Below are 25,576 nucleotides of genomic sequence, written 5' to 3' on the forward strand. Positions count from 1 at the left end.
TCCGATCGCACCTGTCGCCGTCAATAAATTCGTGTGCGATCATTAGGGGAGGTTGGGGTTAACTGGACCGGAAAATTTCTTTCCTCGTTATTTTGCAGAAATAATGTCAATTCTTACAGTTTTATTTCATGAACATTAACATACCTATGCACACCAGCTTTAGTATTGTCATTGTACATGTATCTCTTACCCATTTCAGAAAAAAAAATAAAAAAAATAAAATAAATTTTGGTCCAGTTAACCCCAGTGGGTGGGTTAACTGGACCACACATTGGGGTTAACTGAACCATTTGAGTGAATGTAGTAAACATACAATCTCGTAGCTTAAAATGTAACATATATAACACAAATCCTTCTGAATTGAGTTGATTATTTTAAAATAACCAAAGTAAGGTCAACTTTCTTCAGTTCTAGTGGACACTGAATTTAGTTACATCAATTGGGAACCATATCATGTTCTTGTAACGAGCTCTTGTGCCATGCATTGGGCTAGGTAGCTTAGCAATTACTTCGCTTGAAGCAATGAAGGTCTCTTCTTCATTGGCAGCTTCAAATTTGGTTGTGGAGACAACCCTCTTGTAAAACTGAACTGCAAGTCCATCATCATACATTTTCACAACTTGAGCAACATAATTGCGGCTGCTAGTTGGAGTTTTGCCTTTTACTTTAACCACAATAAAGTCTCCACTTTGAACTGATTCAATATCTTCATCGCTGTTGAACAAATCATCAGAAGAATCAACAGACTGTAATTGATCAGGATCTTCTGAGTCACTGCTGCTTTCTTCCAATATTCGACGTGCTCTGTATGTCTTGACTTCAGTCCTGTTTTGTTTTGTTGACGATTTCTTTGATGCTCTGTTGTTTGCTGCTTTCTGCAGCTGTCGTTTTACAGGTGTGTCTGTGAGGACAGTTGATTTTCCTTTCCTTCGACCATTTTTTGTTTCTCGTCTTTCAACCTTGGGATATGGCCAAATGTCTTCAGGAGACCTAATTGTTGATTTCAGTTCCTCAGAATTAGGCTCAGGATTCCCTATGTTGTCATCTCTACATGTGCTTGGCCCTTCACCTGGGGAGTCATATTCTGCTGACGATTGAGTTGTTAGAGGCTGGTCTGTTACATACGATGACATAAAATCTTGGTCAGTAAACACATTTGAGTTAAAAGGTTCAATGCCACTAACACTAAACCCCTTCAAGATGTTTGCTGGTGTAAAAGCCAAAGGGTAAGCCACACCAACAAGGCCTGCAATGTCATAAATGGTAATTCTTGGTGCACTTGTAGGTGTTCCTGTGAAGTTACACATGAAATCAGAGCACGCACTGTTGTATTTAGCCTTCAGAGGTCCAAATACCGTCAAATCGAGGGGCTGCATTTTGTGACTGCAATGGGGAGGAAAAGTTAGTAACACAATTCCATTGTCCTTAGCAAAGTTTAGAGAGTCAATACTACTATGTGATTCATGATTGTCCAATATGATTAATTTAGGTTGGTCCTTAGTAGGTCTTTCATGCTTTGCAAAATGCTTCAGCACAGACAGAAAGAGTTCACTTGTCATCCATCCACTGGGACTAGCTCCTCCATCACTTCCAGGTGGAGCACCTTTAAGCATGTGGTCTCTGAAATTTTTCCTTGGAAAAATAAAGAACGGTGGCACTACCTTTCCTGTCGCTCCTGCGATAGCTGTAACAGTAACCAAAACCCCTCGTTCAGCAGTAGTCATTTGTCCTACTTGCTTTTTTCCCATTTCAGCAAGAATTTTTGAAGGTTTGTGAACCGTTGTTACCCCTGTCTCATCGAGATTGTAGATATCTTGAGGACCAAATTTGAACTTTTCTTTTACATATCGCAAGTTAGTGTAGAACACAGAGACATTAGTTTTGTTGAAACCCAAAGCCCTGTTCAAAGATGTCTGCTCTGGAGTTCGTAAGGCCAAGTTATGACGTTTTCTGAATTCTATGAGCCAGTCCTCACCTGCCATTTTTGTCATTTCCCAATTAGACCTAAGTGTTTTTCCATTAGCCACTGCAAATTCATAAGCAAGGCGCCTTGCTGCAACTTTTGTCAAACCATAATGAATGTTCGAACTTGTCTTAATATAGTCTACTAGCATAAGCTCTTCATCCCTGGTAAAAACTTGCAAATGTTCATTCTTTGGACGAAAATTCACTTTTGTGATATCTTCTGTTGCTCTGTATTTTGTGACATAACGTTTTACTGTGCTACGAGGGATCCCAGTTATTTTCGCAGCTTGACGTTCAGGCATCTGTTCATTTACTACATAATTCACAGCATTTTCCAGCTCTGCTACAGAATATGACCGGTTTTGAGTTGTACGAGCACGATTTCTTGGCATTTTCTGAAAGAAAACAAAAGGAATAAACAACTGAATCTAAAAAAAACACTTATTCCATATAATTTTAAATTTACTACACAGGAATTGATAAAACAATTGTGCTGCAGATATGTGAAAATACGTATATAATAAGCTTACAATTTTGGGGTTAACTGGACCGGTCCACTTAACCCCAAACTTTAATGGTCCAGTTAACCCCTCATGCACTTTTTTCTCTTAACTGCAAATAGCATGTAAACAAACTTGTAGGTGACTACAACATTATGTATTTTTGTTAAGCAATAAATAGAAAATTAGCCTGAAACAATAAATAGTGTAAGCTACTAATAATTCATGTTTTAGGATCTTTTATCTGCAGCAAAATAAATTTACTCTTACCTGTGAAAATTAGTTTTTTGTTTGTACTTCTGAAAGTATGGTATTCACACCAGCCATATTACTTTGCACAGAACAGCCAACCTTATGCAGTAAACATACAATGAGAGAATACAAAAATTTCTTTTACATATAATTTCTATTGACGTGGTCCAGTTAACCCCATGGTCCAGTTAACCCCAACCTCCCCTATGCGCTGGCGATGATTATACGAGTAAATACGGTAGTATACTGTAACATCTATGGTTTGAAAACCTCTGAATCCTCGTACAAATACGAGACTTTTCATACGTCAGGCAATGCTAGACTCGTACGGCCTGTGTCCTAAAAAATGAAACAACGAAAACGAACATAGCACGACAATCAGCTTGGCATGGCATTGAATTTCACCACTGCGTTTAATGGTATCTTATTTCAGCACTTTGTTCTTCTTTTGCAGGCCAAACCACACTAAAGAAAGTAAAATACGGCTGTGCCAATTACAGAGTCACTTAGTGTCCAATAAATACACGTGAAAATACGTCAATTGAAATATTTTTCATGAGCTTGTACCGAATTCTGTGACTTTTTAGTGATTTCGTGACCTCGCATCAAAATTCGTTACTGTTTCGTTACTTTCGGAACTTTCGTGACTTGTAGACACCCTGAGTTATATGTTTTATGTGTCTGTTTATATTATTTTATCATATTTATTTTCTGTATGAGAGTTTGTATTTGTAGCTTTCACTACTAGTGTTTGGTACTCTTGCCCTCATATGTTGGCCATCTAGAGACGTTCTGCCTGCAATGGTACCCATGAGGGTGGGAGTCCATACATTGGCAGTGATACCTGTGTACTTGTCTGTATGTATTGTGCCCACCACAAAAGTTTCACAACTGTTGGTGGGCATGTAACAAATTAAAATAAAATAAATAAATAACGTCTATACATGATTGTCTACAACTGCAAGAAGAAATTTCTGAAATTAATAAATGATGCACATATCTGGTTAATTTTTATCAATGTAGTATTACATACTCTGTGCTATCCAATAGTATGTCTATTGTCCAGTTTATTATGTTTTACTTGTGTCTGTGTGAATATATGTGTGTTGTGCCTATCAGAAAAAGTTTTATAACTGGTGATAGGCATGTTACAAAAATAATAAAAATAAATAAAACAACTGATGTACACCAACAACTGGTAAGGAATAATGAAAAGAAAAAAAAATGGCTTGTACATTTAGCCATATTTATTTTGTGATAATTTCCTGGGTTAGCAGCAAGGTCTACTGATATCATGTGACATTATCTCATCAGTCAGTTTCTCTACAACTTTACTGAAATACACCCAAACACAGTGTGTTGCAGGATAAGAAGATGGCAATTAAAATTAAAGTTTACACGTCTGGTGAAAGCTCGTCTATCTCATTACTTAAAATACCTTATTTGATACGCATCAATTTCATAAGTTTACAAAGTAATTTTATATTGTCATTCTGAACGTGAAGAATGTGTAAAAGATTTTCCCAGATTTATTTGCCCCTGAAATATTTGAGCATGCTCTCACTGTTGCAAGAGAAATGAATCAACATTTATTTAAATTCTGATGCTGAAGAAAACCGTTATTCGATGAAAACAACGAAAATACTCTTTCTATCTGTAACTTAGCAAAATTTAACTTCAATATTAATTTTCAATTCCACATAAGTTTGCTGACAATAAAACAGCACTTTTGATTTTTAAGACAGTATATTTTCTTTAAACTGCTTGCCTGAACGTTAATAATAATTCTGGAAATAGTCTCCTCTTTTACTGCAAGTAAATTAAAAGTCAGAAAGACATTTTCTGAAATGTAACAAACTACAAGTAAAAATTACTGAAGTAATTGGTAATTGTTAATGGTAATTAGATTACTAATAATTTATGTGCTATCACCAAATTTAACTCACCAGAGGATAACTTTGTGTGAAAAAAGTTTCTAAATTACTATAAAGATTTGGATCCATTCCCATTAGAGGTTTAAGTATCGAAACTCCTGGACATGGGACTTCTGGAGGTAATGGCACTATCTTCCGATACAGTTTCCATTTCCTGTAAAAATTGAGACAAAAAATTGATAAAAACATAAAAACTAATACTATGAACTAGGGTTTATATCTACATTACACGTAACACTACAGGTAACATGCCAATTGATCAGTTTACACAGGCAGTTTCGTAAAATAGAAGATACAAATTATTTGTTTATTTAATTTGTTGTCATTGTATTATTGAATGATATGTAAAATATTGCATTTAAAAAAAATCTCAAACAGATTCAATAATCTAAATTAATCAGCTGACAATATCCATGATTGAATATATGATTTATTTCTGTATGTTTATTTTTTTTAAAGTATAATGCTATACGGGAGGCATGCTAGACCATGATAAAAGGATAACTCTAAATGTATCAAGGCAAGTATTATGGAATTTCATCAACACATCATAAACGGAATAAGAATAGAACACCAAGTGACAACATCTTATGTCACAACTGTGGAGTCACCACAATGAAACCTAAGATATACGATATAGTGTACGTCCCATGTACTTGACCAAGTACATTTTGTATGAAAACGACTTAGTTCATTTATGTGTACTTCAATGTTACAAGATAAAACCATGTTATCCTTTGAATACACAATTTCAGGCTAACTTATCAGTTTTATTGGAAAGCCAGCAGTATTTCGAAAGCACTCTTTAGTAGTATTTTACACTATCTGCAGACCTCAAAATGATAGTTAACAAGAAACACTCAAAGAGTCTGAGTCATTAATTTTTTTTTAACTTACTGACACAGTTTAAACTATTATTTAGTTCTGATTACTTTTTGTGTGAATAATTAATTTAACTTTTAGTTCTGTTTAAAATCACATTTGATCTCTTTTCCAAAGAATAAAACTATTCACACAATGATAGTTAGGCTGGATAAACATAATGATGTAAATGTATTTAAGACTCCATTGAAAAATTAAATATTGATATTTAGCAATAAGCAAGTCTTTACATACTTTTTTTTTATTGTGATGCACTGCTGCCAAATTTGGGGGAGATAAGTATGTATTTTTTAAAAATGTACACAGCAATACAGCCTCTAAATTAAAAAAATTAATAAATAAAAATATTCTATGCGTTAGCTGTTTTAACATATATAATCATAGATTATAAGTAATTATAATATTCATGTGTGCCAGAATTAAATTTTGAAATAGTAAGACAGGCAGGATAGTTGTAAGAGCTGATATTAATTTATGTGGACTGACCGATGCTCTGGCTACATTAAACATAGTTTTGAGTTATGAAGCAGCACCACGCTAATAAGTGGTAAATCGTATAATAACCTTATACCCAATAGAAAAATTATGGACAACAGATAGTTTTATGCAAGTGTTACATAGAGGGAGTTTTAATTTTAACCATTCTGTGAATATAATCAAATTAAATGAGAGTGTAAATGTCAGAGATAACAAAATATAAATTTAAGTTAAATGTGCACGTGTTTCAGAAATTTTAAAACGGCTAATTCATAAAAAAAAGAGATAAGTGTGATTTCATCAAGGTAATATATCTCCAAACATACTAAAACGAGAGTTGAAAATTGGTGTACTTGAACTTTATTTAAAATTAACCAGTATTACTCTTTACAACTGTAAGCGGCACAGTGGTCGAGTAGTTAAAACATTCAACAAACACCCCCCCCCCCCCCCCCCCCAAACCAAAATAACCCGGGTTTGTTTCCCGACGGAGTTGAACCAAGATTTTTGCAAGTGGGAAATGTAGCAGACGATGCAATGTCATGTGTGTTTTTTGGGGTACTCCCCTTTCCCTCACCAATTCATACCTCATCTCATCTCCCCTCATGCATTTTCCCTCCGATATGGCAGCCGGCTCCTATGAGTGTTAGCCCCATTCAAACCATATAGACCCTGCCTCGGGTGATACTTGAGGTACTTTTTTAAATATTAAACATTTCAACCTTATATAGTTTTGTTTTCAAAGAAACAAATACATCTTATATTAATGTGATTTTTTTAGTTAAAATTATTGGAATTATTTTTACAAAAAGGTCTGACAGTGATGAAATATCAGCAATATTCTGAAATTGCCACAAGCAAAACTGTGGTTATAAGCTAGTTTTCATTATATTTTTTATGAAGCTAACTTAACCTAATCAAACATTAACTTGGTATTACCATTTTTCAAGTGTAACTACCCTAACCTAGCCTCTAAAGAATGATTAATACTGATTAACTACTTCTTTAAATGCAGCGTGCCTATACAAAACAATCAAAAACATATCAGGTAGTGAAAAACTAAAAATGAACTGGTATTTGTAATTTTTTCGTGGAAATGTCACTTTGCTTCAGGATAAGGTACAATGAATATTAGTTTAATAAAAATATCAGAATCAACTACACAATAAAAGAAAATTTTTAAATTAAGGAAGAAAAATTTATGTTCAGAAAATTTACAAAAAGTTTTAATGAATCTCATAGTGTAGGCTATGCAGAGGAAGTTTAGAAACTTTTAAACCCTTTTGTTATTTCAAACTCCTGCAATAACACTACATCTCATGAAAAAATGTTTAGATAAATGTTTTAGATAGTGTTGAGTATTTTTGCAAAAATTTGTAACTGATTTGATGGTATTATGATTTTTTTTTCATTCTTCAAATCTTATTTCCACCCCTTGCAGTAATGATTGGTTGAATCAAAATTTGTTTTCGACAAAATTTTAACATAATACTAAAAAAATTAAAATAAAATAAGAATGGATTCAATAGTATACAATAATTGTTTCAGAAAAACATTTAAGATACTATTTGAAGATTTACAAAAAATTGCAACAGTTTTAAAAGTGAAGGAAGTTGTGAATTTGTTTGTCCTTTAGCTCCTGTTTTTTCCACCCCTTGCAGTTAGTTATAATTGGTCATATTAAAAATGTATTTTGAAAAATGATTTGGTATTATTCTAACGAGATGTATCAACTTCATACAGATGCGATATTGGTTTTATCACGGGGATTATATAAAAAAAACCTTCCCTCCAGACATCATACCATGGTCAGCGGGTACAATGGCCAGTTATTTCTTCAAAATATGCTTTAAACCTTGCATTTGAAATTATTTGTCTTGCACTTAACCCTAGACAACAATAATCATAGCAAATGCACTCACATTGGACTCTGTGGTAAAATATCACAGACAAACATCAATGGAGGCACAAGAAGCCCTTGATTACTGTGTACTTCTCAAGTCCGTGCGCTGTTTTTTGGTAGAACCACAGTGATTACGTGATTGATGACACGATACCCAATTTCTGCCATACTTTTTTATAACCACTGGTATAAAAGTGGGCATGATAGTTTATATAGCAGAAGAGGAGAAAGAATTTGATACTTCATACAAGCTATACTTAAAAGTGCTAACAGAAAACCAGCCAATGCATTTTCCAATAAAAGCAAGCATATTGGGGTAAGATAAACATTTCACTGTCCATTTCATAAAATACTCTAAATGTTTTTCAAATTTTTAGACTTTTTTTTGTCAAATTATGAAACCTATGAATAATTTTTGATATTTTACATTATGCATGTCACTTGCAAAAAGATAACAGAGTTGTATTAGTATTAAAAAAACATTCAGTGGAATTTTAGACCTTACGAGATTGAATTTGAAACTCTAGTTATATAAAATTCAAAGGATACAAGGAATTTGGGTTGGCTTAAATGTAGTTTATTTATGATATATTCATAATATTTCATTAATAAAACAGCTCATCGAGCTAATTCACAGTAATAATAATTGTGATAATTTCATCATAAGAATACAATGCTACAGATTCACCTTTTCTAAATATCTTAATTGATTATTAAATTATAATCCTACTATAAGAAATTGTAAATAACAAATATGTTACCAAGCCAGACAAAGAAACAAGCATTGTTTAAGAAATTATAAGTGTCCATAGTAAACTTATTTCCTAACTGAAAGAAAACCATCTCGTATTTTCATATAGGCTAACAGGCACGTAGTTAAGCTTGTACGAAGTGTTGGTTTATTCTTCAATAATATATGACATTAATTTCCTAATATAATATAGGTCTAGGTTAATTTTTCTTCTTCAAGAATTCAAGATACTTGTGATCATATAATTTATTCTTATTATACTTAAGTAAAACATTAAGACTACAGTATGTCACAAAGCCTACCCAGTATGAAATAACAAAATTAATGGACTGAACTGTATTTAAAGATATGACATTAGATAAACAAATGAAAATTAATAAATTTTTCTTAAAGCAATATTTGTATTATTCAATAATCTGTAATTTAAAAAAAAATTAAGTTTTGACAGTGATGAGATTTGAACCTTGTCATTATCATTACCTCTGTTTGTGTCTTGTAAAAAAGCCATATTATAAAAATGGTGAGTCATTGTCTGCAACGAAAAGGATGCCATCTAGTTTTCCCAGACTAATCTTTTGCTCACAAGTGTAATTCAAAGCTCAAATTAAAGCTAAGGAACTGAAATTGTGTGATATAATTTGTATGGAATTAATTTCATTATTTGGGCTTGAGTGACAATTTAAATACAGTTAACTGGTGCAGAAAACCCAGTGGTCTGACAAAAAGATTTTAAACTTTCCACTGATTAAATTTTTTTAGTTAACTATCCTGCTCAGGATATTCACTCATACCCTACTGTTTATATTTTTACTGCACAATTAAATTGACTTACCATAATAAAAGTCACAGTTTTTAAAACTGTATGATTTGTTGTGTTCAATTTGTAATTCATCACATCAGAGAGCGATTACAGACCACCCACAAAGTTGGCTAGCCCAACTATGTGGTTTTCAGGAAATCATAGTCTCAATATAAAATTTAATAATATTTTCTGAACTATACACTGAACTAATTAGAGCTTTAAGAATTGTTTACCCATAAAGAAGGCAAAATAATAGTAGTCTACTAAGTAAATACTATGCATATAACTTGTTCCTTATGTAATATTTTAAAATCAGTACCTACTCATTTTTTGACAGTTTTAAACTCTCAGAAAAAATGTTTGGAAACTGTAATCAAATAATGTTAATAAGTGTAAACAATTTAAAACAAATGGGATGTGAATTTTATGTAAAAAAAAGTGTTAAGGCCTATATGTACTACAGTTCTTGCTTGTTCAGAATACATAGTAGCAATAATTAGGTTTATATTCCTTAGCATTTTAATATTGACTATGAGAAATTATTTATCATAAAATAAGTATGTAAGTTTTTTTTAGTACTTATTTTTTTACTTAAAAGTTCTTGTATTAATACTTGTTTATATGACTGAAGATCATACATTATTTCAAATTAATATTGTCTACTTGTTTCCAGTTTCGAACTTTGTGGTACTGTTACACTATGATAAATAAATGCCTATATCGAAAGGACACATAAGTTATAAAAAATACATTTACATAGACCTACCTTTAATTCTTTTTTTTTTTATTAGCTTATTTTCTTTATATTCTAGTTATACAGCATTTTACACACATCCCCAAAGTTAAAAATTCATTTTATCACGAATACCTGATTTATAAGTAAGTGCCAATGTATTTGAAAATCTAAGATGTATAGGTATATTAATCATAATTAAATACATCCTTTACTATTTATAGTTTTGGTAAATAAACAAAAGTCATTTTTTTCATAAACAATTTGCAGGGCAGTGCAGCTGGATGCAAGCCAGCTTTTGGTGCGAGGGGTTTTTGGTTTGAGTCTTGGGTAATATAAATTTGTGTTCACAACTGACACCACACATTCTACAAAAGCCCAAACACACCCCAAGTTATAAAGTCAAATAAAAAATATATAGCAAATTTAGTAAAAAGTTGCAAGGTGCTAAATTGCATTCCGAAGAACTCGGGTTAGAATCCCGGTCCAGTCATCCTAATTTCAGTTAAGTGGGCATTATCTTAAATACTAATTTCAAGAAGTCTTTTATAAAACAATAACAAAGATAAGTAAAAGATTTCCCTTTATAAGAAAAGAAACATAATTAATATTTCTGTAAATTTATTCCCACTTTTTAAATTTAAATATTTTTTTTCCAGGAACATATTAAATTAAACTATACTTTGTCTGCATATCTTAAGAAGCATAACATTTGTATTTATGTAGCCTATGTGGTACGAAGTACCTATTACGTGTCACTCAGGCCTGCAGGCGAGCTTGTTCCTCCACAGCTACAGAATACACACTGAAGGAAAGGAAGGGTGGAAACCCCCGAGCCTCTCCCCACTACAGCAGCCCATCACATCTGCCCGACTGACTCGACCCTCAGCTGTAAACCACGTCTCCCGAGTGGCAGAAACATGTGGCCGGCTCAGCTCATCGCTCTGAGGGCTCTGCTCCAGAAGAGTCTTAAACCCTTAATAGCACCTGGTCAGCATCAATTTTATTTATTTCAATATTAATATAAATTGGTCCATTATTTCTTTCTCAGAAGTGACTGCATTATGTATTTTTCTTATTATTTCAAAAATTACCTTTATCTTTGTTTTCTAGTTTCAATGCCACATCTTACTAGAAGTTTGTATCTCAAGTGAACCATTAAAAATGGTAGATGTTATTGACATGCTAATGACTAGGTATCTATATGTACAATGCTGAAAAATCTTCAATGGTTTGTGAATTCACAGTTTTTGATGTTTAAATGGTGGTTTTTGTTAGATGTTTATAATACTCTACATTGCATATTTCCAGACCAAATCAAGCATGAGCTTAATGACTGATATGAATTAATATTGCCTCTTGAATGGATCAAAGTTTTCAAGAATTTTTTTTCCATATGTCATCTTTTCTAAAACTTTGCATCGTTAATTTTTGTATTACTGCCACATGCTAGCTGTGAATTCTCTACAAAGCCTACACAACAGTAGTATACTGTCATGTTTTTTTTTTCTCCAACTAAACCAAAGGTACAGGTAAGTTATGTCTGGTTAGCATAATTGAATGTACTTTAGAACTCTTATTACTTTACTGAAATTCCTGTAAAAACAAATTTTATAAATCCTAACTAAACTTAGCTACCTTCGAACAAAGGCTGAAAAACCATTTGGATGTATATAGGAGGAGAATGTTGTTACTGTAACACTATTTACTATTTTATTTTTGTAATAAGTGATTTTTAACCCTTAAATACATTCCAGCAGGTGTAACCTATGCTTAATTTTAAGTTACATGTATATTAACTTTTAGTTAGATTTTGCAGCATAGAAGATTTAAGTAGCATTTAAGTTTTGATTTCCAGCCTATTTCCTACATATTTAATAACTAATTCTCTTTTTGTAAAGATTAATTGTTTATTTGTAGCTAATAATGATTGTAATGGCAGTGAATCATTAAATTTGTTTTAATGAAAATTTTCCAACAAAGGTGCTACAAAAAAGTAGAAATTCTAAATAAAAAGTGCTAGTTGTGAAAGGCTGTAATACGGAAATTTTACCATAAGACAAATTAATAATACATGATAAAAGGCTCCAAATGGATTCTTTTGAATAAATAATTAAATGACAAATAAAAATTTATGAAAACAATTTTTTTAATCACTATAAATAAAAGCTCCACAACATTATATAAGGGTCATTCCATGGTTGCGTGTGTGACATTTTGACAGTGGATTTAATAATATAAAAATTATATAATGAATACGTCATAATAAATATCACTTTTTTTCTTATAATATAAGTATTAACCTACAACTAGATAAGTATGTCATAAATTTTTCAATTGGTTAAGGAGAATAACACTTGCAAAAAAAAAATTGTTAATCTTTGTTGCGTGCGTGACAAAAGCATACACCCCTCTTTGATGGAAATGAAATCAATGTTAAAATTCTGTTTTATTAAAAGATAAAAATGATCAATACTTGCTGGTAGCACAAATAAAATGTGCACCTTTAAGATGATCTAGTCAATGTTCCTCAAAACCAATATTTTCACATGCAAACTTAACTTTGCAAATGTTGCGTGTGTGACTGTTGCGTGTGTGACACTTTGAGACATGTATTTAAGCTGGTATAATAATCAGCTGCAAATTGACAAAGATATGTTCGGTTGCAAAATAAAATAAATATTTACCAAGATAGCAATAAAAGTAATATTATATTACACATAGAAAAAATATATACTGATTACATAAATGAAAATTGAACCCTATCATTTTTCTTTGCATCCTTAAAATGTTTAGACTGTTTTCTTTTTATATATGATGTAGCTTGATTGCTATCATCTGCATCTGTATTTTCTTCACACAGTCAGATACTGTTCCAGTTTCTGAAACAATTTGGGGATGTCCTTCCACATTTTTCCACTGTTTCCATTTCATTTCATTAGTCAAAGTTTCTTCATCATATTGACTTATAATATCTCTGACAGAATTGCATGCCAACGTACATTTCTCACATATATCTAACATGCAATCAAATCTTTCAACATCACAGACAAGAATTGCTAGTAAATCATTTGTACTATGTGGGAAAACATTTACTTCCTTTGCCAAACTTTCCACCAAAAAATGCATGTTCGCGTGGTAATGACATACACATGTGTTATGACTCATAGTAGAAACGGGATATACAAATTGCGGTCGAAGCTCAATCGGGATATTCCTTCACAAACTCTTCATAGGCCTCCGCAATGGTCATCGTCATATTACGTTTCTGTACAACATCTTTCTTGCCAGACTAAACATTCTTAACAGTGCATTTGTCCTTTCTTCCTGGTTCAGTTCTGCTTATATCATCACGGAGATAATACTGCGTCACTTTAGCTTTGGTTTCTTCATTTAGTCTCTGGCCATGTTCTTTTTTCATTTTATTTAGCAGGTTCAATCTTTTCCCATATTCTGGTAATTCATCAACTAACAATTTCGCTACTACTGCTTTACGCTTTCCTGGGCTATGTGGTAAAATTCGCATCAATTAACAAACTGCTTTCCCTAGGGATCTGTTACTTCTATACAAACTCTTTTCAGGCAACACATTACTATTACTCTTAACAGTTTGTGACTTTTTATTTTCTCTGTGCTTCCTCTGCCTTATTCTGTCTTGCTTTCGCTTGAACTTTAACTCCTTATCAGTTTGAATACGTTTTTGTTGGTCCCTTCGTAATTTAAATCTTTCACGTTCTTTTCTTAAGTATGCTTCATACTTCGCTGGGTCTTGTTTAAGCCTTTCTCTAAAAGCCTGTGACCTATTCGTAGATGTCATAGTTCTTCTGCAACAATACCAGTTATAGATTTAACATTAACCTCAAATAAATTTTAACCAATAACAGCATGTAACACACAAAGGCATTTGCAAAAATGGTCATTTAAATTTAATGTTGGTGTTCAAATAGAAACTGTGTTACATGCAATCCTCTTGGTTACAAGTTTTTTTTTTTAGGTTAGTTCATAGTTGAAATCAAACCAGAATGCATCTCTTTTGTGTTGTTGGAGTTGCAAGCTTATAAAGCTTGTATTTGACGGTGTCACACACGCAACACTACTTCCAGTTAAAAATATAAAAGTTGCCAGAAAACTTTGTTATAGTAAAATGTAGGCCATGTGGCACACCTCATTTCTAGAAAGTTTCACATTGATATGTCAATTAGTTGTTTGTAAAAACTAATTTAACCAAGTTTTGTGTTGCGTGTGTGACACAAAATCATTACATATTTTCATTTTATGCTGTGCAATATATGCTCACCTGATTTGGTCCAAAATGGTATTAAAAATACTTCCACATCTGTACAGTATGGTCTACATAAAACAATGGACATAACTCAAACAGGAAGATAATCAGGGTAGTCAATATGGAGATGTACTTTTCCCTTTTTGGCAACAGTACTGTTAGCACTAAAGTCTAACATTGGAAAATAAAGTTTTAACTGTGCAAATAATTTTTTAATTTTGCATATATAGTAAAAGGATTATTAAGTAATACAAAAATGCACTGTACAATTAATTTTAAATATTTTAATTTTTTTTATACTTGGGTCATCTTTCATGGAATGACCCATAAGTTAAATGAGGAAATAATTTGAAGGAGATAGTTTTAAAGGAAAACAAAGTATATTTATTGCATTCTTACCACAATTCTGCTTCCCTGAGCAAAAACAGTAAGCCTACAAGTACTGTAAGCATGCTCACCTACCCGCAGCATTTCATGAAAGGCTGCGAGTAGACACGTATTTCCACTGGGTTTAGTACAGTTGCCCTCCAAGAAGCACAGAAGCAGAAAAGGACTAATATGCATTAAACCTATGACGGGTATATTTTCTTTTCAGTTTCTAGATTATTTTTGGTTCTGTTTGTATCTGATTTCACTGTGTATTCACCATAGCAAAGTTCAACATTTTTGCATTTATATTTTCTCCCTTAACATGCTTTTAACATCACAATTTTCTTGAGCTTCAAACTTCCTCTCTCCTTTCCATTCCTACTTACTTTGAGTTTCTCATATCCTGTGAGAATTAAAATGCAATCTTTGCAGGATACTCAAGCAGCACAACTGGCACCAGAAAATACTTTTGATAGAATTTTTTTAAAAATCCATTGACTTCACAATTACCACTATTTTTGTCTTTGAATTTTTAAGAGCATTTAGGTGTTTCCCCCTGTACCTAACATTAACTCAGAGATGCAATATCCATTCTTTAAATTGCTGACAAAAATTATATCTTCACTCATTGCCTGTTATTGGTCTGGATTAAGGGTAATTTATCCCCCTCAGATTTACCCGAATCCTTGGTTAGAAAGCTATGTGAAGAGCACATAAAAAAAACCAATGAATGTTTTTTTTTACTTCCCAAAGTTTTTTTTAAAATCATTCTGTAAGAGAGTAAACCACATTGTATTATTTCATTATCTAAGACATATTAATGGAAGGCTATGATTTCCCCATGTTGAATACTTGAAATAAGATTTTTGCATTGGTTTGTCATTTAAAATGTCAATATTGTCAATATGTTGTAAGTCCTTGCAAAGGTGTTCTAATTTTATTTTTCTTTGTATTTCATACTGTTCATGATTGTTTGGTTTCTTAAATATTTGTTACGAAGTTATTTTTTCACACATGTTGCAAGAAAAGAAAATTTGGTAAATATGTAGTGTACGGATTATCGTCAAAAATTTTTTTTAAAAATCTGAAATAACTTTAATTATATGCTCTTTTACGTCCTCTTTTCATTACAGCCTGCGGAGATAAGAAATTCCAAATACTTTAGGAGATATTGAATTTTTAATTTTCATATTTGGGCGATATTTGTAGAAAAAATTTTAAAATTCCGAAAATACTTTTATTCTGTGCTCTTTAACTTCCTCTTTACATTAAACCCGGCGGAGGGTAAATATGTAGTTGAGCGGTATTTGCGGAAAAAAATGTTAAAAATCCGAAAATACCTTTATTATATGCTCTTCAACTTCCTCTTTTCATTAAAAGTGGCGGAGGTAAGAAATTCCAAATACTTTAGGAGATATCAAATTTTTAAATTTCATGATATGTAGTTCAGCGGTATTTGCGAGAAAAAAAATGTTAAAAATCCTAAAATACCTTTATTATATGGTCTTCAACTTCCTCTTTTCATTAAAAGTGGCGAAGATAAGAAATTCCAAATACTTTAGGAGATATCGAATTTTTTAATTTTGCAATACAAGACCTGTGGAACCATTCGAGCACCAACATTTTTGTTATTTTGCAGTGTGTTCGTGAATACGTGAATCGTGAATGCGTAATTAATAAAATGGTTGATTAGGTCAGGTCAGTTACATTATTAATACTTTCAAACTAAGCCGACATTAAAAATAATGTGAATTAATTTTAATGGCTGTTTAGTTTTAAAATATTTATAATGTGACTGACCTGACCAAACAAACCCGTAACAAAGGATGAACAGTAGCAACTCACGTAAATTTTTTTTGTTACTTATTACTTGCGCAACTATATCAAAATAACAAATAAGACTTTAAAATTAGAAACGTTAAAAACTCACCTAAGTTGGAGGCGGTAATTAAACACCGTTTTAAACAATAAATGAACTAAATAATCACGTATTGGTTCGTTTGAATTCTGGCCTATCACGAACAATCACGAGACATCAAAATCCAATAAAAAAAGTAAATACTCGTAAACAAGAAACAATGTGATGAAATTTAAAAATTTGATATCTCCTAAAGTATTTGGAATTTCTTATCTCCGCCACTTTTAATGAAAAGAGGAAGTTGAAGAGCATATAATAAAGGTATTTTCAGATTTTTAACATTTTTTTTTCGCAAATACCGCTGAACTACATATGATGAAATTAAAAAATTCGATATCTCCTAAAGTATTTGGAATTTCTTACCTCCACCACTTTTAATGAAAAGAGGAAGTTGAAGAGCATGCAATAAAGGGATTTTCGGATTTTTAACATTTTTTTTTCGCAAATACCGCCCAACAACATATTTACCATAACTTTAATTATATGCTCTTTTACGTCCTCTTTTCATTACAGCCAGCGGAGATAAGAAATTCCAAATACTTTAGGAGATATTGAATTTTTAATTTTCATATTTGGGCGATATTTGTAGAAAAAAATTTTAAAATTCCAAAAATACTTTTATTCTGTGCTCTTTAACTTCCTCTTTTCATTAAACCCGGCGGAGATAAGAAATTCCAAATACTTTAGGAGATATCGAATTTTTTAATTTTCATCCTGTGCACTCTTGCGGCGTTAAACATTGTTGATTGTTTACGAGTATGATTTTTTTTTTCGCGACATAGGTGAACGACTACATCATTTTCTACTAATGGCAAAATAATTGTACCCGCCTCTGACTTAGGTGAGTTTTTAACGTTTCAAATTTTAATGTTTTATTTTTTGTGCAAGTAATAAGTAAAAAGAAAATTACGTGACTTCCTACTGTTCATCCTTTGACCCGGTTTGTTAGGTCAGGTCAGCTACATTATAAATACTTTAAAACTAAACAACCATTAGAATTAATTTTATTATTTTTAATGTCCGTTCAGTTTCAAAGTATTTATAATGTAGCTGACCTGACCTAATCTACCTTTGTCCCGTTTTGTTAGGTCAGGTCAGTTACAATATAAATACTTAAAACTATACAAGTAAAATTAATTGATATTTTTAATTTCCATTTATTTTGAAGTATTTATAATGTAACTAACCTTACCTAATGGAAAATTTCTATTATTTAGGCATTCACGCACACACGGCAAAATATAAAATGGAAGCGGTCGAATGATTACATAGGTCTTGTATTGCAAAATAAGAACGGTGATATCTCCAAAAGTAATTGGAATTTCTTATCTCCGCAGGCTGTAATGAAAAGAGGACGTAGAAGAGCATATAATGAAAGTTATTTCAGATTAAAAATTTTTTTTTGACGATAATCCGTACACTACATATTTACCGAAAATTTTATTCAGTTAGGACAAATTTAGTCTAAATTTCACTAACTTTACCTAAACATCTATTAATAAAAACAGTAAACTACTTGAAGGATTGCAATAAAGTTTAACAGACTGATAAGAAAAGTCAGAAAATTAAAAAAATACATTTCCAGATAATTTACGGACACAACCCTTTCCTGGATGGTTACCAAAAAACGTAATGAGTATATTCTAATTTTCCTCTGCAGACTATGGAATTTACTAGTGATTGATATAACAGCAAGTCCCCAGAATCCTAGGTTAAGTATGTTAAAAATTATGCCCTTCAAAATCACCCCAGTCTTAAAGCTTCGGTAAATATGTTTATCTTCACAAAATAACTTTTCTCACGATGCGGGCATCTAGGGGGAAAAGTTATTTTTTTCTCAGTTTTTCCTTACACACCGAAGCTGGGACCGTCGGTACATTTTTGTTGAGGATAAAGCCTAGTCCACATACCTCGTCCTCGGACCGTAGTCCGCGGACAGCTAACTGCTGATTGGTGCACGTGACCCTCTGACGTCACGTCCCCGTGTCCCAATGTCCCATGTCCCAAGATCATTCACAATTTTTAACTTTTAGTCCGCGGACGAGTCAGAGATTTGTTTGACTCGCGGGAGTTGAAAGAGTTGGGAGCAATTTGACCGGAAATAAAAAAAGAGTTGGTCGCGAAGAGAACGATTTGAGGTTAATGTTTTTTAACATTTTCTTTGTTTTACACTGTGCTTTTACATGCAGACGCCTTGAAAACTATATGAAGATTCGTCGGTAAATATGTACAGTCGCGGTAGATGCCAAAAAAAAATGCTAAAAATCTGAAAATACTTTTATTCTGTGCCCCTTCACTTCCTCTTTTCAAAACAACCGGCGGAGGTAAGAAATTCCAAATACTTTAGGAGATATCGAATTTTTTAATTTCATCATATGTAGAGTCGCGGTAGATGCCAAAAAAAAATGCTAAAAATCTGAAAATACTTTTATTCTGTGCTCTTTCACTTCCTCTTTTCAAATCAACCGGCGGAGGTAAGAAATTCCAAATACTTTAGGAGATATCGAATTTTTTAATTTTCATCACAATACCTGCGTAGTACGCGGCGATGACCATTGTTTCTTGTCATAGATAATAAGGTTTCTTGTTTACGAGTATCATGTTTCTTATTGGACAATTTTGTCACGTGACTGTTCCGTGATTGGTCAGTATTCAAATGAACCAATAGGTGATTATTTATTCAGTGATTGGTCAGTATTCAAATGAACCAATACGTGATTATTTATTCATTTATTGTTCAATACGATGTTTAATTAATCGATCAACTTCTGCCATTTGATCATTCGATGTTGTAGTCGTTCTGGGGAATCGTCTATCATTATTTTGATATATTCTGTCTCTGAAATGGCCTGTGTTTCTGGGAATAGTCAGCTATGCAGCGGGTGTTCCTTGAATGTACAGTACACTCCCTATTTAACGCGGTTGTCGGGGGACATAACTTTTACCCGCGTTGTTGCATAACCGCGATGTTTCGATGTGCCAAGGTCAAAAGGCATAAAACACCGCCTGTGTTCTAATAGGTCGGCAAGCACGCACAGTATAGACGGCCCGCCTTTGTGCGAACTTTGCATCCGCAGTTTTCACTAAACACGGGTGAAAAAATAAAAATAATAAATTTTAAAGATAAATATTAAATGTTGAATTGTTTTTATTTTTCCGCGTGCCGCGCACAGTTTGTCGCACGGCCTACGAGCGCGCCACACGCCGCCATACACACGTGCGGCACACAAGCTGCTGCTGCCAGTCTCGTGGTGTTAGCCACAGTATCTGCTTCGTCAGAGTCCGTAACAAAGTAAGTGCAGTGTGTGCGGTTACACACGATTCTGTGGTCCAAGTCTTCTAAAAAGAAAGGCCGTAGTGATACTTCAAACCGAATATTAATCGCAAAGTACCGAGTTTGATTGACAAAATAAAAATTCTAGATTTACTTACAGATAGCTTGTATTTTGTAGAAGCAGGCCGCAGATACAGGAAAAAAACGAGTCTAGCATTCGTACAATTAAAAATAAAGAATCGTCTATCGTGTCAAGTGGTTAAACTTTATTATCCATGCTTACAGTAAATTATAAATGGTCACATGTGGGAAACAAAAATTGCGCCAATTCAATTTTAGCGCCATCAGTGACGCCGTATTAAAAACCGTGTTAAACTTTGTCTTTACTTATTTCACCAAACGCTGTGTCGAGTTGCTGAGTGTGTGTGGCTCGGATCGGCAAGTGTTACATTCCCCAGCCTCTGTTTAAAGGTCGGGAGACCGCTACACATAAACATTTCCGGGACTTGTTTACTACCTCACGGCAAAAGTGGTACAGTATGGTTCACGTAAATATTGGACCACTGGGAATTCCTGGGCAAAGATTAAAATTACGCTAGCCGATTTACTTTACTATTTAATGTTAAAACATTATACCAAAGTTAAAAGATGAACTTGTATAATACAATGAATTACCCAATAATATTACGTCTGTAGGTTTAAGTTGTAACAAAACATTTATATACAGATGTCCAGTAAAGTACCAATTAATATTCTGGAGTGGAATTTTAAACACCGGACTACCTGATTTTGCCTTGTACGCAGCGACGCTGCTCAGTCAAGTGACTCATGCTCTGCCTGTGTGCTGCGTGAACACATTCCCTCCCCCACTCCCCCTCGCCATGTTTCTGCCCGCTCTGATATCTACCTTTCTCCATAAACTCGGCTCGCCTCTCCCTACCCAGCGCTTGCCGACAACCAAGCCTATCCAACATCAATCCCCAGCCGAGTCACGCTGGATAATGTCGCTGGACGGTGGGCTTTATCAGGTCCCCGTTCCGATGCTTCATTTGTGAGATAAAGCGACGTTAAGAACTAGTGTTTCAGAAAATATCACTGGGCTGGATTGGACCATAATTTGAAAACCCTACAAGATAGAGGAATAATGTACGGAGATATCTTGTTTAGAATTTTAATGCGGACATTTTCTACGCCTAGGCTTTTTTCTGCCCGATGCTTAGTTTGTTAGTTACAACGCAAAATTATCCTAATCGGCTGTTAACCATTTATTCCATTATTATTATTATTCATTTCTGACTGGGGGACATGGTTTGACCCGCGATATACCCGATTCCGCGATCAATCGAGGCGCGATATACCGGGAGTTTACTGTATTCGATTTTGTGCATTTGTGTGATGATTGGAAATTGTTGTTTGAATATTTAGTTGATCATGGAGTTTTGAGTTCTGAGGTAAAGTGCGACCAATGTGGGACGGTAATTGAGTTGCCCGAGGACAGCGGATTTTTTCAATGTCACCGGTCAACAATAACCCGTGCCAATAAAAAAGTTAAAAGGGTACCTTGTTGTTTCAAAAAATCATTCAGGAACGGCACGTGGTTCTCCAAAAGTAATCTTTCGATTGAAACTATTTTGAAGATAACTTTTTTTTTTTTAACAGTTCATCACCCTAATAAAGTATTTATTCAGTTCAATTGTAATGTCAGCTTGAAAACCGTCGTAGATTGGACGTCCTTTTGTAGGGAAGTTTTAATTAAGTGGAGTTTGGAAGTAAATGTAGGGAAATTGGGTGGGCCGGGGAAAGTTGTCGAAATTGATGAAGCTAAAATTGGCAAACGTAAGAATAATAAGGGGCGAGTCATTCAGGGTCAGTGGGTTTTTGGCGGTATTGAGAGAAATAGTGATAACATTTTTCTCATTCCTGTCAAAGATCGTACTAGCAGAACGCTCTTGCGCGTGATCAAGAAGTAAATTTCGCCTGGAACGACAATTATAAGCGACTGTTGGCGTGCTTATAATTGTCTTTCACAGCATGATTATCTTCACCTGAAGGTAAATCATAGTATGAACTTTGTTGATCCCTACACAAGGGCGAACACCCAAAGAATAGAGAGACTTTGGCGGGAAGTAAGGCAGAATGTACCACGATATGGTCGACGAGTTAACCACTACGTCGGGTACCTTGCGGAATTCATGTTCCGTCGGAGGTATCGCGACGTAGGTGAACGACTACATCATTTCCTTATAGTGGCAAAGGAAATGTACCCGCCTCCAACTTAGGTGAGTTTTTAACGTTTCTAATTTTAAAGTATTATTATTTTTTTATTTGGATTTTGTTGCGCAAGTAATAAGTAAAAAAAATTACGTGAGTTGTTAATGTTCATCATTTGTCCGGGTTTTATTAGGTCAGGTCAGTTACATTATAAATAATTAAAAACTAAAGAACCATTAATTTAAATTCACATTATTTTTAATGTCCACTTAGTTTGAAAGTATTTATAATGTACCTGACCTGACCTAATCGACCATTTTATTTATTACGCATTCACTAACACACGTCAAAATAAAAAATGGCGACGTTCGAACGGTTAAACGGGCGTTGTATTGCTAAATTAAAAAATTCGATATCTCCTAAAGTATTTGGAATTTCTTATCTCCGCCGGTTGATTTGAAAAGAGGAAGCGAAAGAGCATAGAATAAAAGTATTTTTGGATTTTTAGTATTTTTTTTGGCATCTACCGCGACTGTACATATTTACCGATTCGTCTGAAGTTAAAACTGCTTAGGCAATAATTCGCCTAATATTGCGCCACGTATGATAAAAGCTCAATTATATTATGTTGTAATATTTATTTATTTAACATATTGTCAAAATTAATGTACAAAATATAACCTGCAAACTTAAATTTCAAAACAATTGAAACAAAATAAACTATGCATGCATATGTAAATCTAGCAGACGACTTTAAATGAAAACAACTCGATGTAGACAAAAGCAAATGCCTCGCACATTTACTGCACTCTGGTGTTACGACTGCTAAGCTTCACTTCGGACCTGCTTCGGACCAGCAGCATGTAGACAGCACAAATGTGTGCATTCGTCCTCGGACGTTGGGCGTCCGCGGACCACTGTCCGAGGACGAGGTATGTGGACTAGCCTTAACAATCACGTTTTGAACTTGCTTTTCATTCTGGAATTCATTCCTCAGCAAGCAATATATGCGACGAAATATCACTATAATGCAACATCACTTATCACATTCCTAGCGTATAATATAAATTGCTAGACTCACCCACAAGATATCGCTATTAAGTGCACTACCCATTTGCCGCACCAAAATACGAAGAAAAATATGGCAAATCCATACAATGTATATATCATAGGAAACATATTTACAGTAGAACTTCACAACATCCACTTCATCAACTAAAACTAAACTAAGTACTAAGTTACAAACGCGTATACAACACTCGTGACTTCTAAATTTTGAGGAACGACACTGTTTTGGACACACCATAGAGATGGGAGAAAAATAAATATGACCAGAGATAAGTAAATTGACCAGATGGAACATAATCACAATGTTAAGGAGAAAGAGTTGGAAAACTGTTGGGGTAAGTTGAGGGGGAAGGACCGCCATATTTCTTAGTGAATAACATCGTTGATTTCGCCATTTTATTACATTGCGAGTAGAAAGTTTGTTAATTTATGTATCGTTAATTTGGTTTTTGAGTATTGCAGGTGAATCAGTTGTAATTTATCAAAAGTTTGGTTGTTTTAGAAGTAGAATGTGTGATTTTGAACCAGTGTGGCAACCTATAAAGCATGATATATTAATATCTTATGGCATCGTGTGTCGCGTATGGTTGTGTGAACATAAGTTCTAGGAAAACTGAGAGCCAGTTACTGAAGGAAAATCATAAGAAGATAACCTTTCACAGGTAAATTGTGTTTGATTATTTTAGTGAAATACTATTTTTACTGGCTCTATTAGTTGCTATCTATATGATATTTAAGATGCAATAGACAATGTCGCAATTCCGTAGGACCAAATGTAATTAGACGGTATTCAAAAAGCAGTGTTACGCATCAAATGTTAATAACTGTTGGATGTATTCATTGTTAAAGAACGAGATATTAGTGTGGGCGATGGCTACCCTGAATTGTTGGCTGAGGAGGAGGATTCAAGGTTGAGGGCATAGTTTTAATTTATGGGTTCATAAATATATAGGAAGTTATATATAGAGGAAGCCACACAGTATTAGTATATTGGGGTTGTGTTGCAATGTGACCTTAGGTGGACAAAACACGTAGAGAGGGTAGTTACGAAGGAGAGGACACATTTTGGTAAATATTTCTTTGAGGGGCGCCACCTTAAAAAATTTAATTTTCGAATAATACCCTTATTTTGTGCAATGGACCTTCCACTATTTTTTACCGAAAGCGGAGATACAAAATATCTAATACTACATATTTGAAAAATTGACGTTAATATGAAACTGTACATTACCTGTTAAGTAAAGCCCGCACGGACATTTATTGCTATTCTGTGTAGTTAGATATGATATCGTACCGACCATGACCTTTAAGCCCGTGCTCCGCACCGCCAGTACCGGATCCCATTTTCGGAGTGCACCCCTAGCCCAGCCAGAATGAGTCAAACGAGCGCCCCGGGCGTGACCTCAATTAACTGAATTAAACATCAGGACACAAAACACTGGGGGCTCGACTACGGAAAACAATTCCCAAACGAGGCATTAAGACAAAATTAATTAATCACAAGCAGTGAGCAAGTGCGTTGTAGAGACTCCGTGCGTGCGCGGCATGCACGGAACACAAAACAAACCTCGTTACTAGCCACAGTGGCTATTGGGCTTAATTAATTGGCCTGTGACAGTAGTCTAGCCAAACTAAGGTAATTCAAACCCAAACAGTGCATGTTGAGACAATTTATAGTTAAATTTACAGTCACCAACATGGTGCCACTTTTTAAATTATTAAATAATTTAAAACAACTGTTCAGCCTTTGGCAACTATTTACCAGGTGCAAAGTTTTAATCAAGCACCTGGAACATGTTTTTTACTTATAGTATAACAAATCAGGTTACGTCCCTCACCCTGTAGTCCCTAAGTCCCTGTTGCAAATTGTCCTGAAACTCGCCCTGATTTGCCCACGTTGCTCAAGTCGGAGAGATAGTGGAGTTCAGGCCAACGTGGCCGGGACCGGGAAACGTAGTACCTGGAGGGAATCTTGTCGTGGTTAGTGGTTATGATTAAGGTAGAAAGTAGAAGATGTTGCTGTCCATTTTCACGAGCTACTTTATTCCGTCGAAGCCCTATCGCAGCCTGGCCGACTCGTTTCAGGACGAATTTTCTCCCTCGCCGCGACCCGGACTCCCGGAAATACACTGTTAGCAACTTTTGCGCGACTTGATATGACTGCGGAGGCAGTCCCATGACGAAACATGCTGGTTGCGAGTGTTCAGCCATACAAAGTAACTCATACACGGCCTGATACGACTACGGAGACAGTC

At 34.0% G+C, this 25,576-nt stretch overlaps 1 protein-coding gene across 2 annotated transcripts in view; it reads right to left on the reverse strand.

The window, feature by feature from the left end:
• LOC134529382 (ceramide glucosyltransferase-like) overlaps positions 1-23,565 on the reverse strand; it is a 103,006-nt gene extending 79,441 nt beyond the window's left edge. Inside the window, exons 1-2 of one of the 2 annotated variants that reach the window (XM_063363381.1) lie at positions 23,335-23,565; positions 4,664-4,805 (exon numbers count right to left, since the gene is read on the reverse strand). In XM_063363381.1, the coding sequence (XP_063219451.1) occupies positions 4,664-4,805; positions 23,335-23,432 (240 nt within the window). In that variant the 5' untranslated portion in view covers positions 23,433-23,565. The remainder of the gene's footprint in view (positions 1-4,663; positions 4,806-23,334) is intronic. The other variant, XM_063363382.1, reaches the window with a different exon arrangement.
• Between the last annotated feature and the right edge of the window lie 2,011 nt (positions 23,566-25,576).

This window comes from Bacillus rossius, chromosome 2, assembly GCF_032445375.1.
Source record: "Bacillus rossius redtenbacheri isolate Brsri chromosome 2, Brsri_v3, whole genome shotgun sequence".
In the NCBI taxonomy this organism is placed as follows: domain Eukaryota; kingdom Metazoa; phylum Arthropoda; class Insecta; order Phasmatodea; family Bacillidae; genus Bacillus; species Bacillus rossius.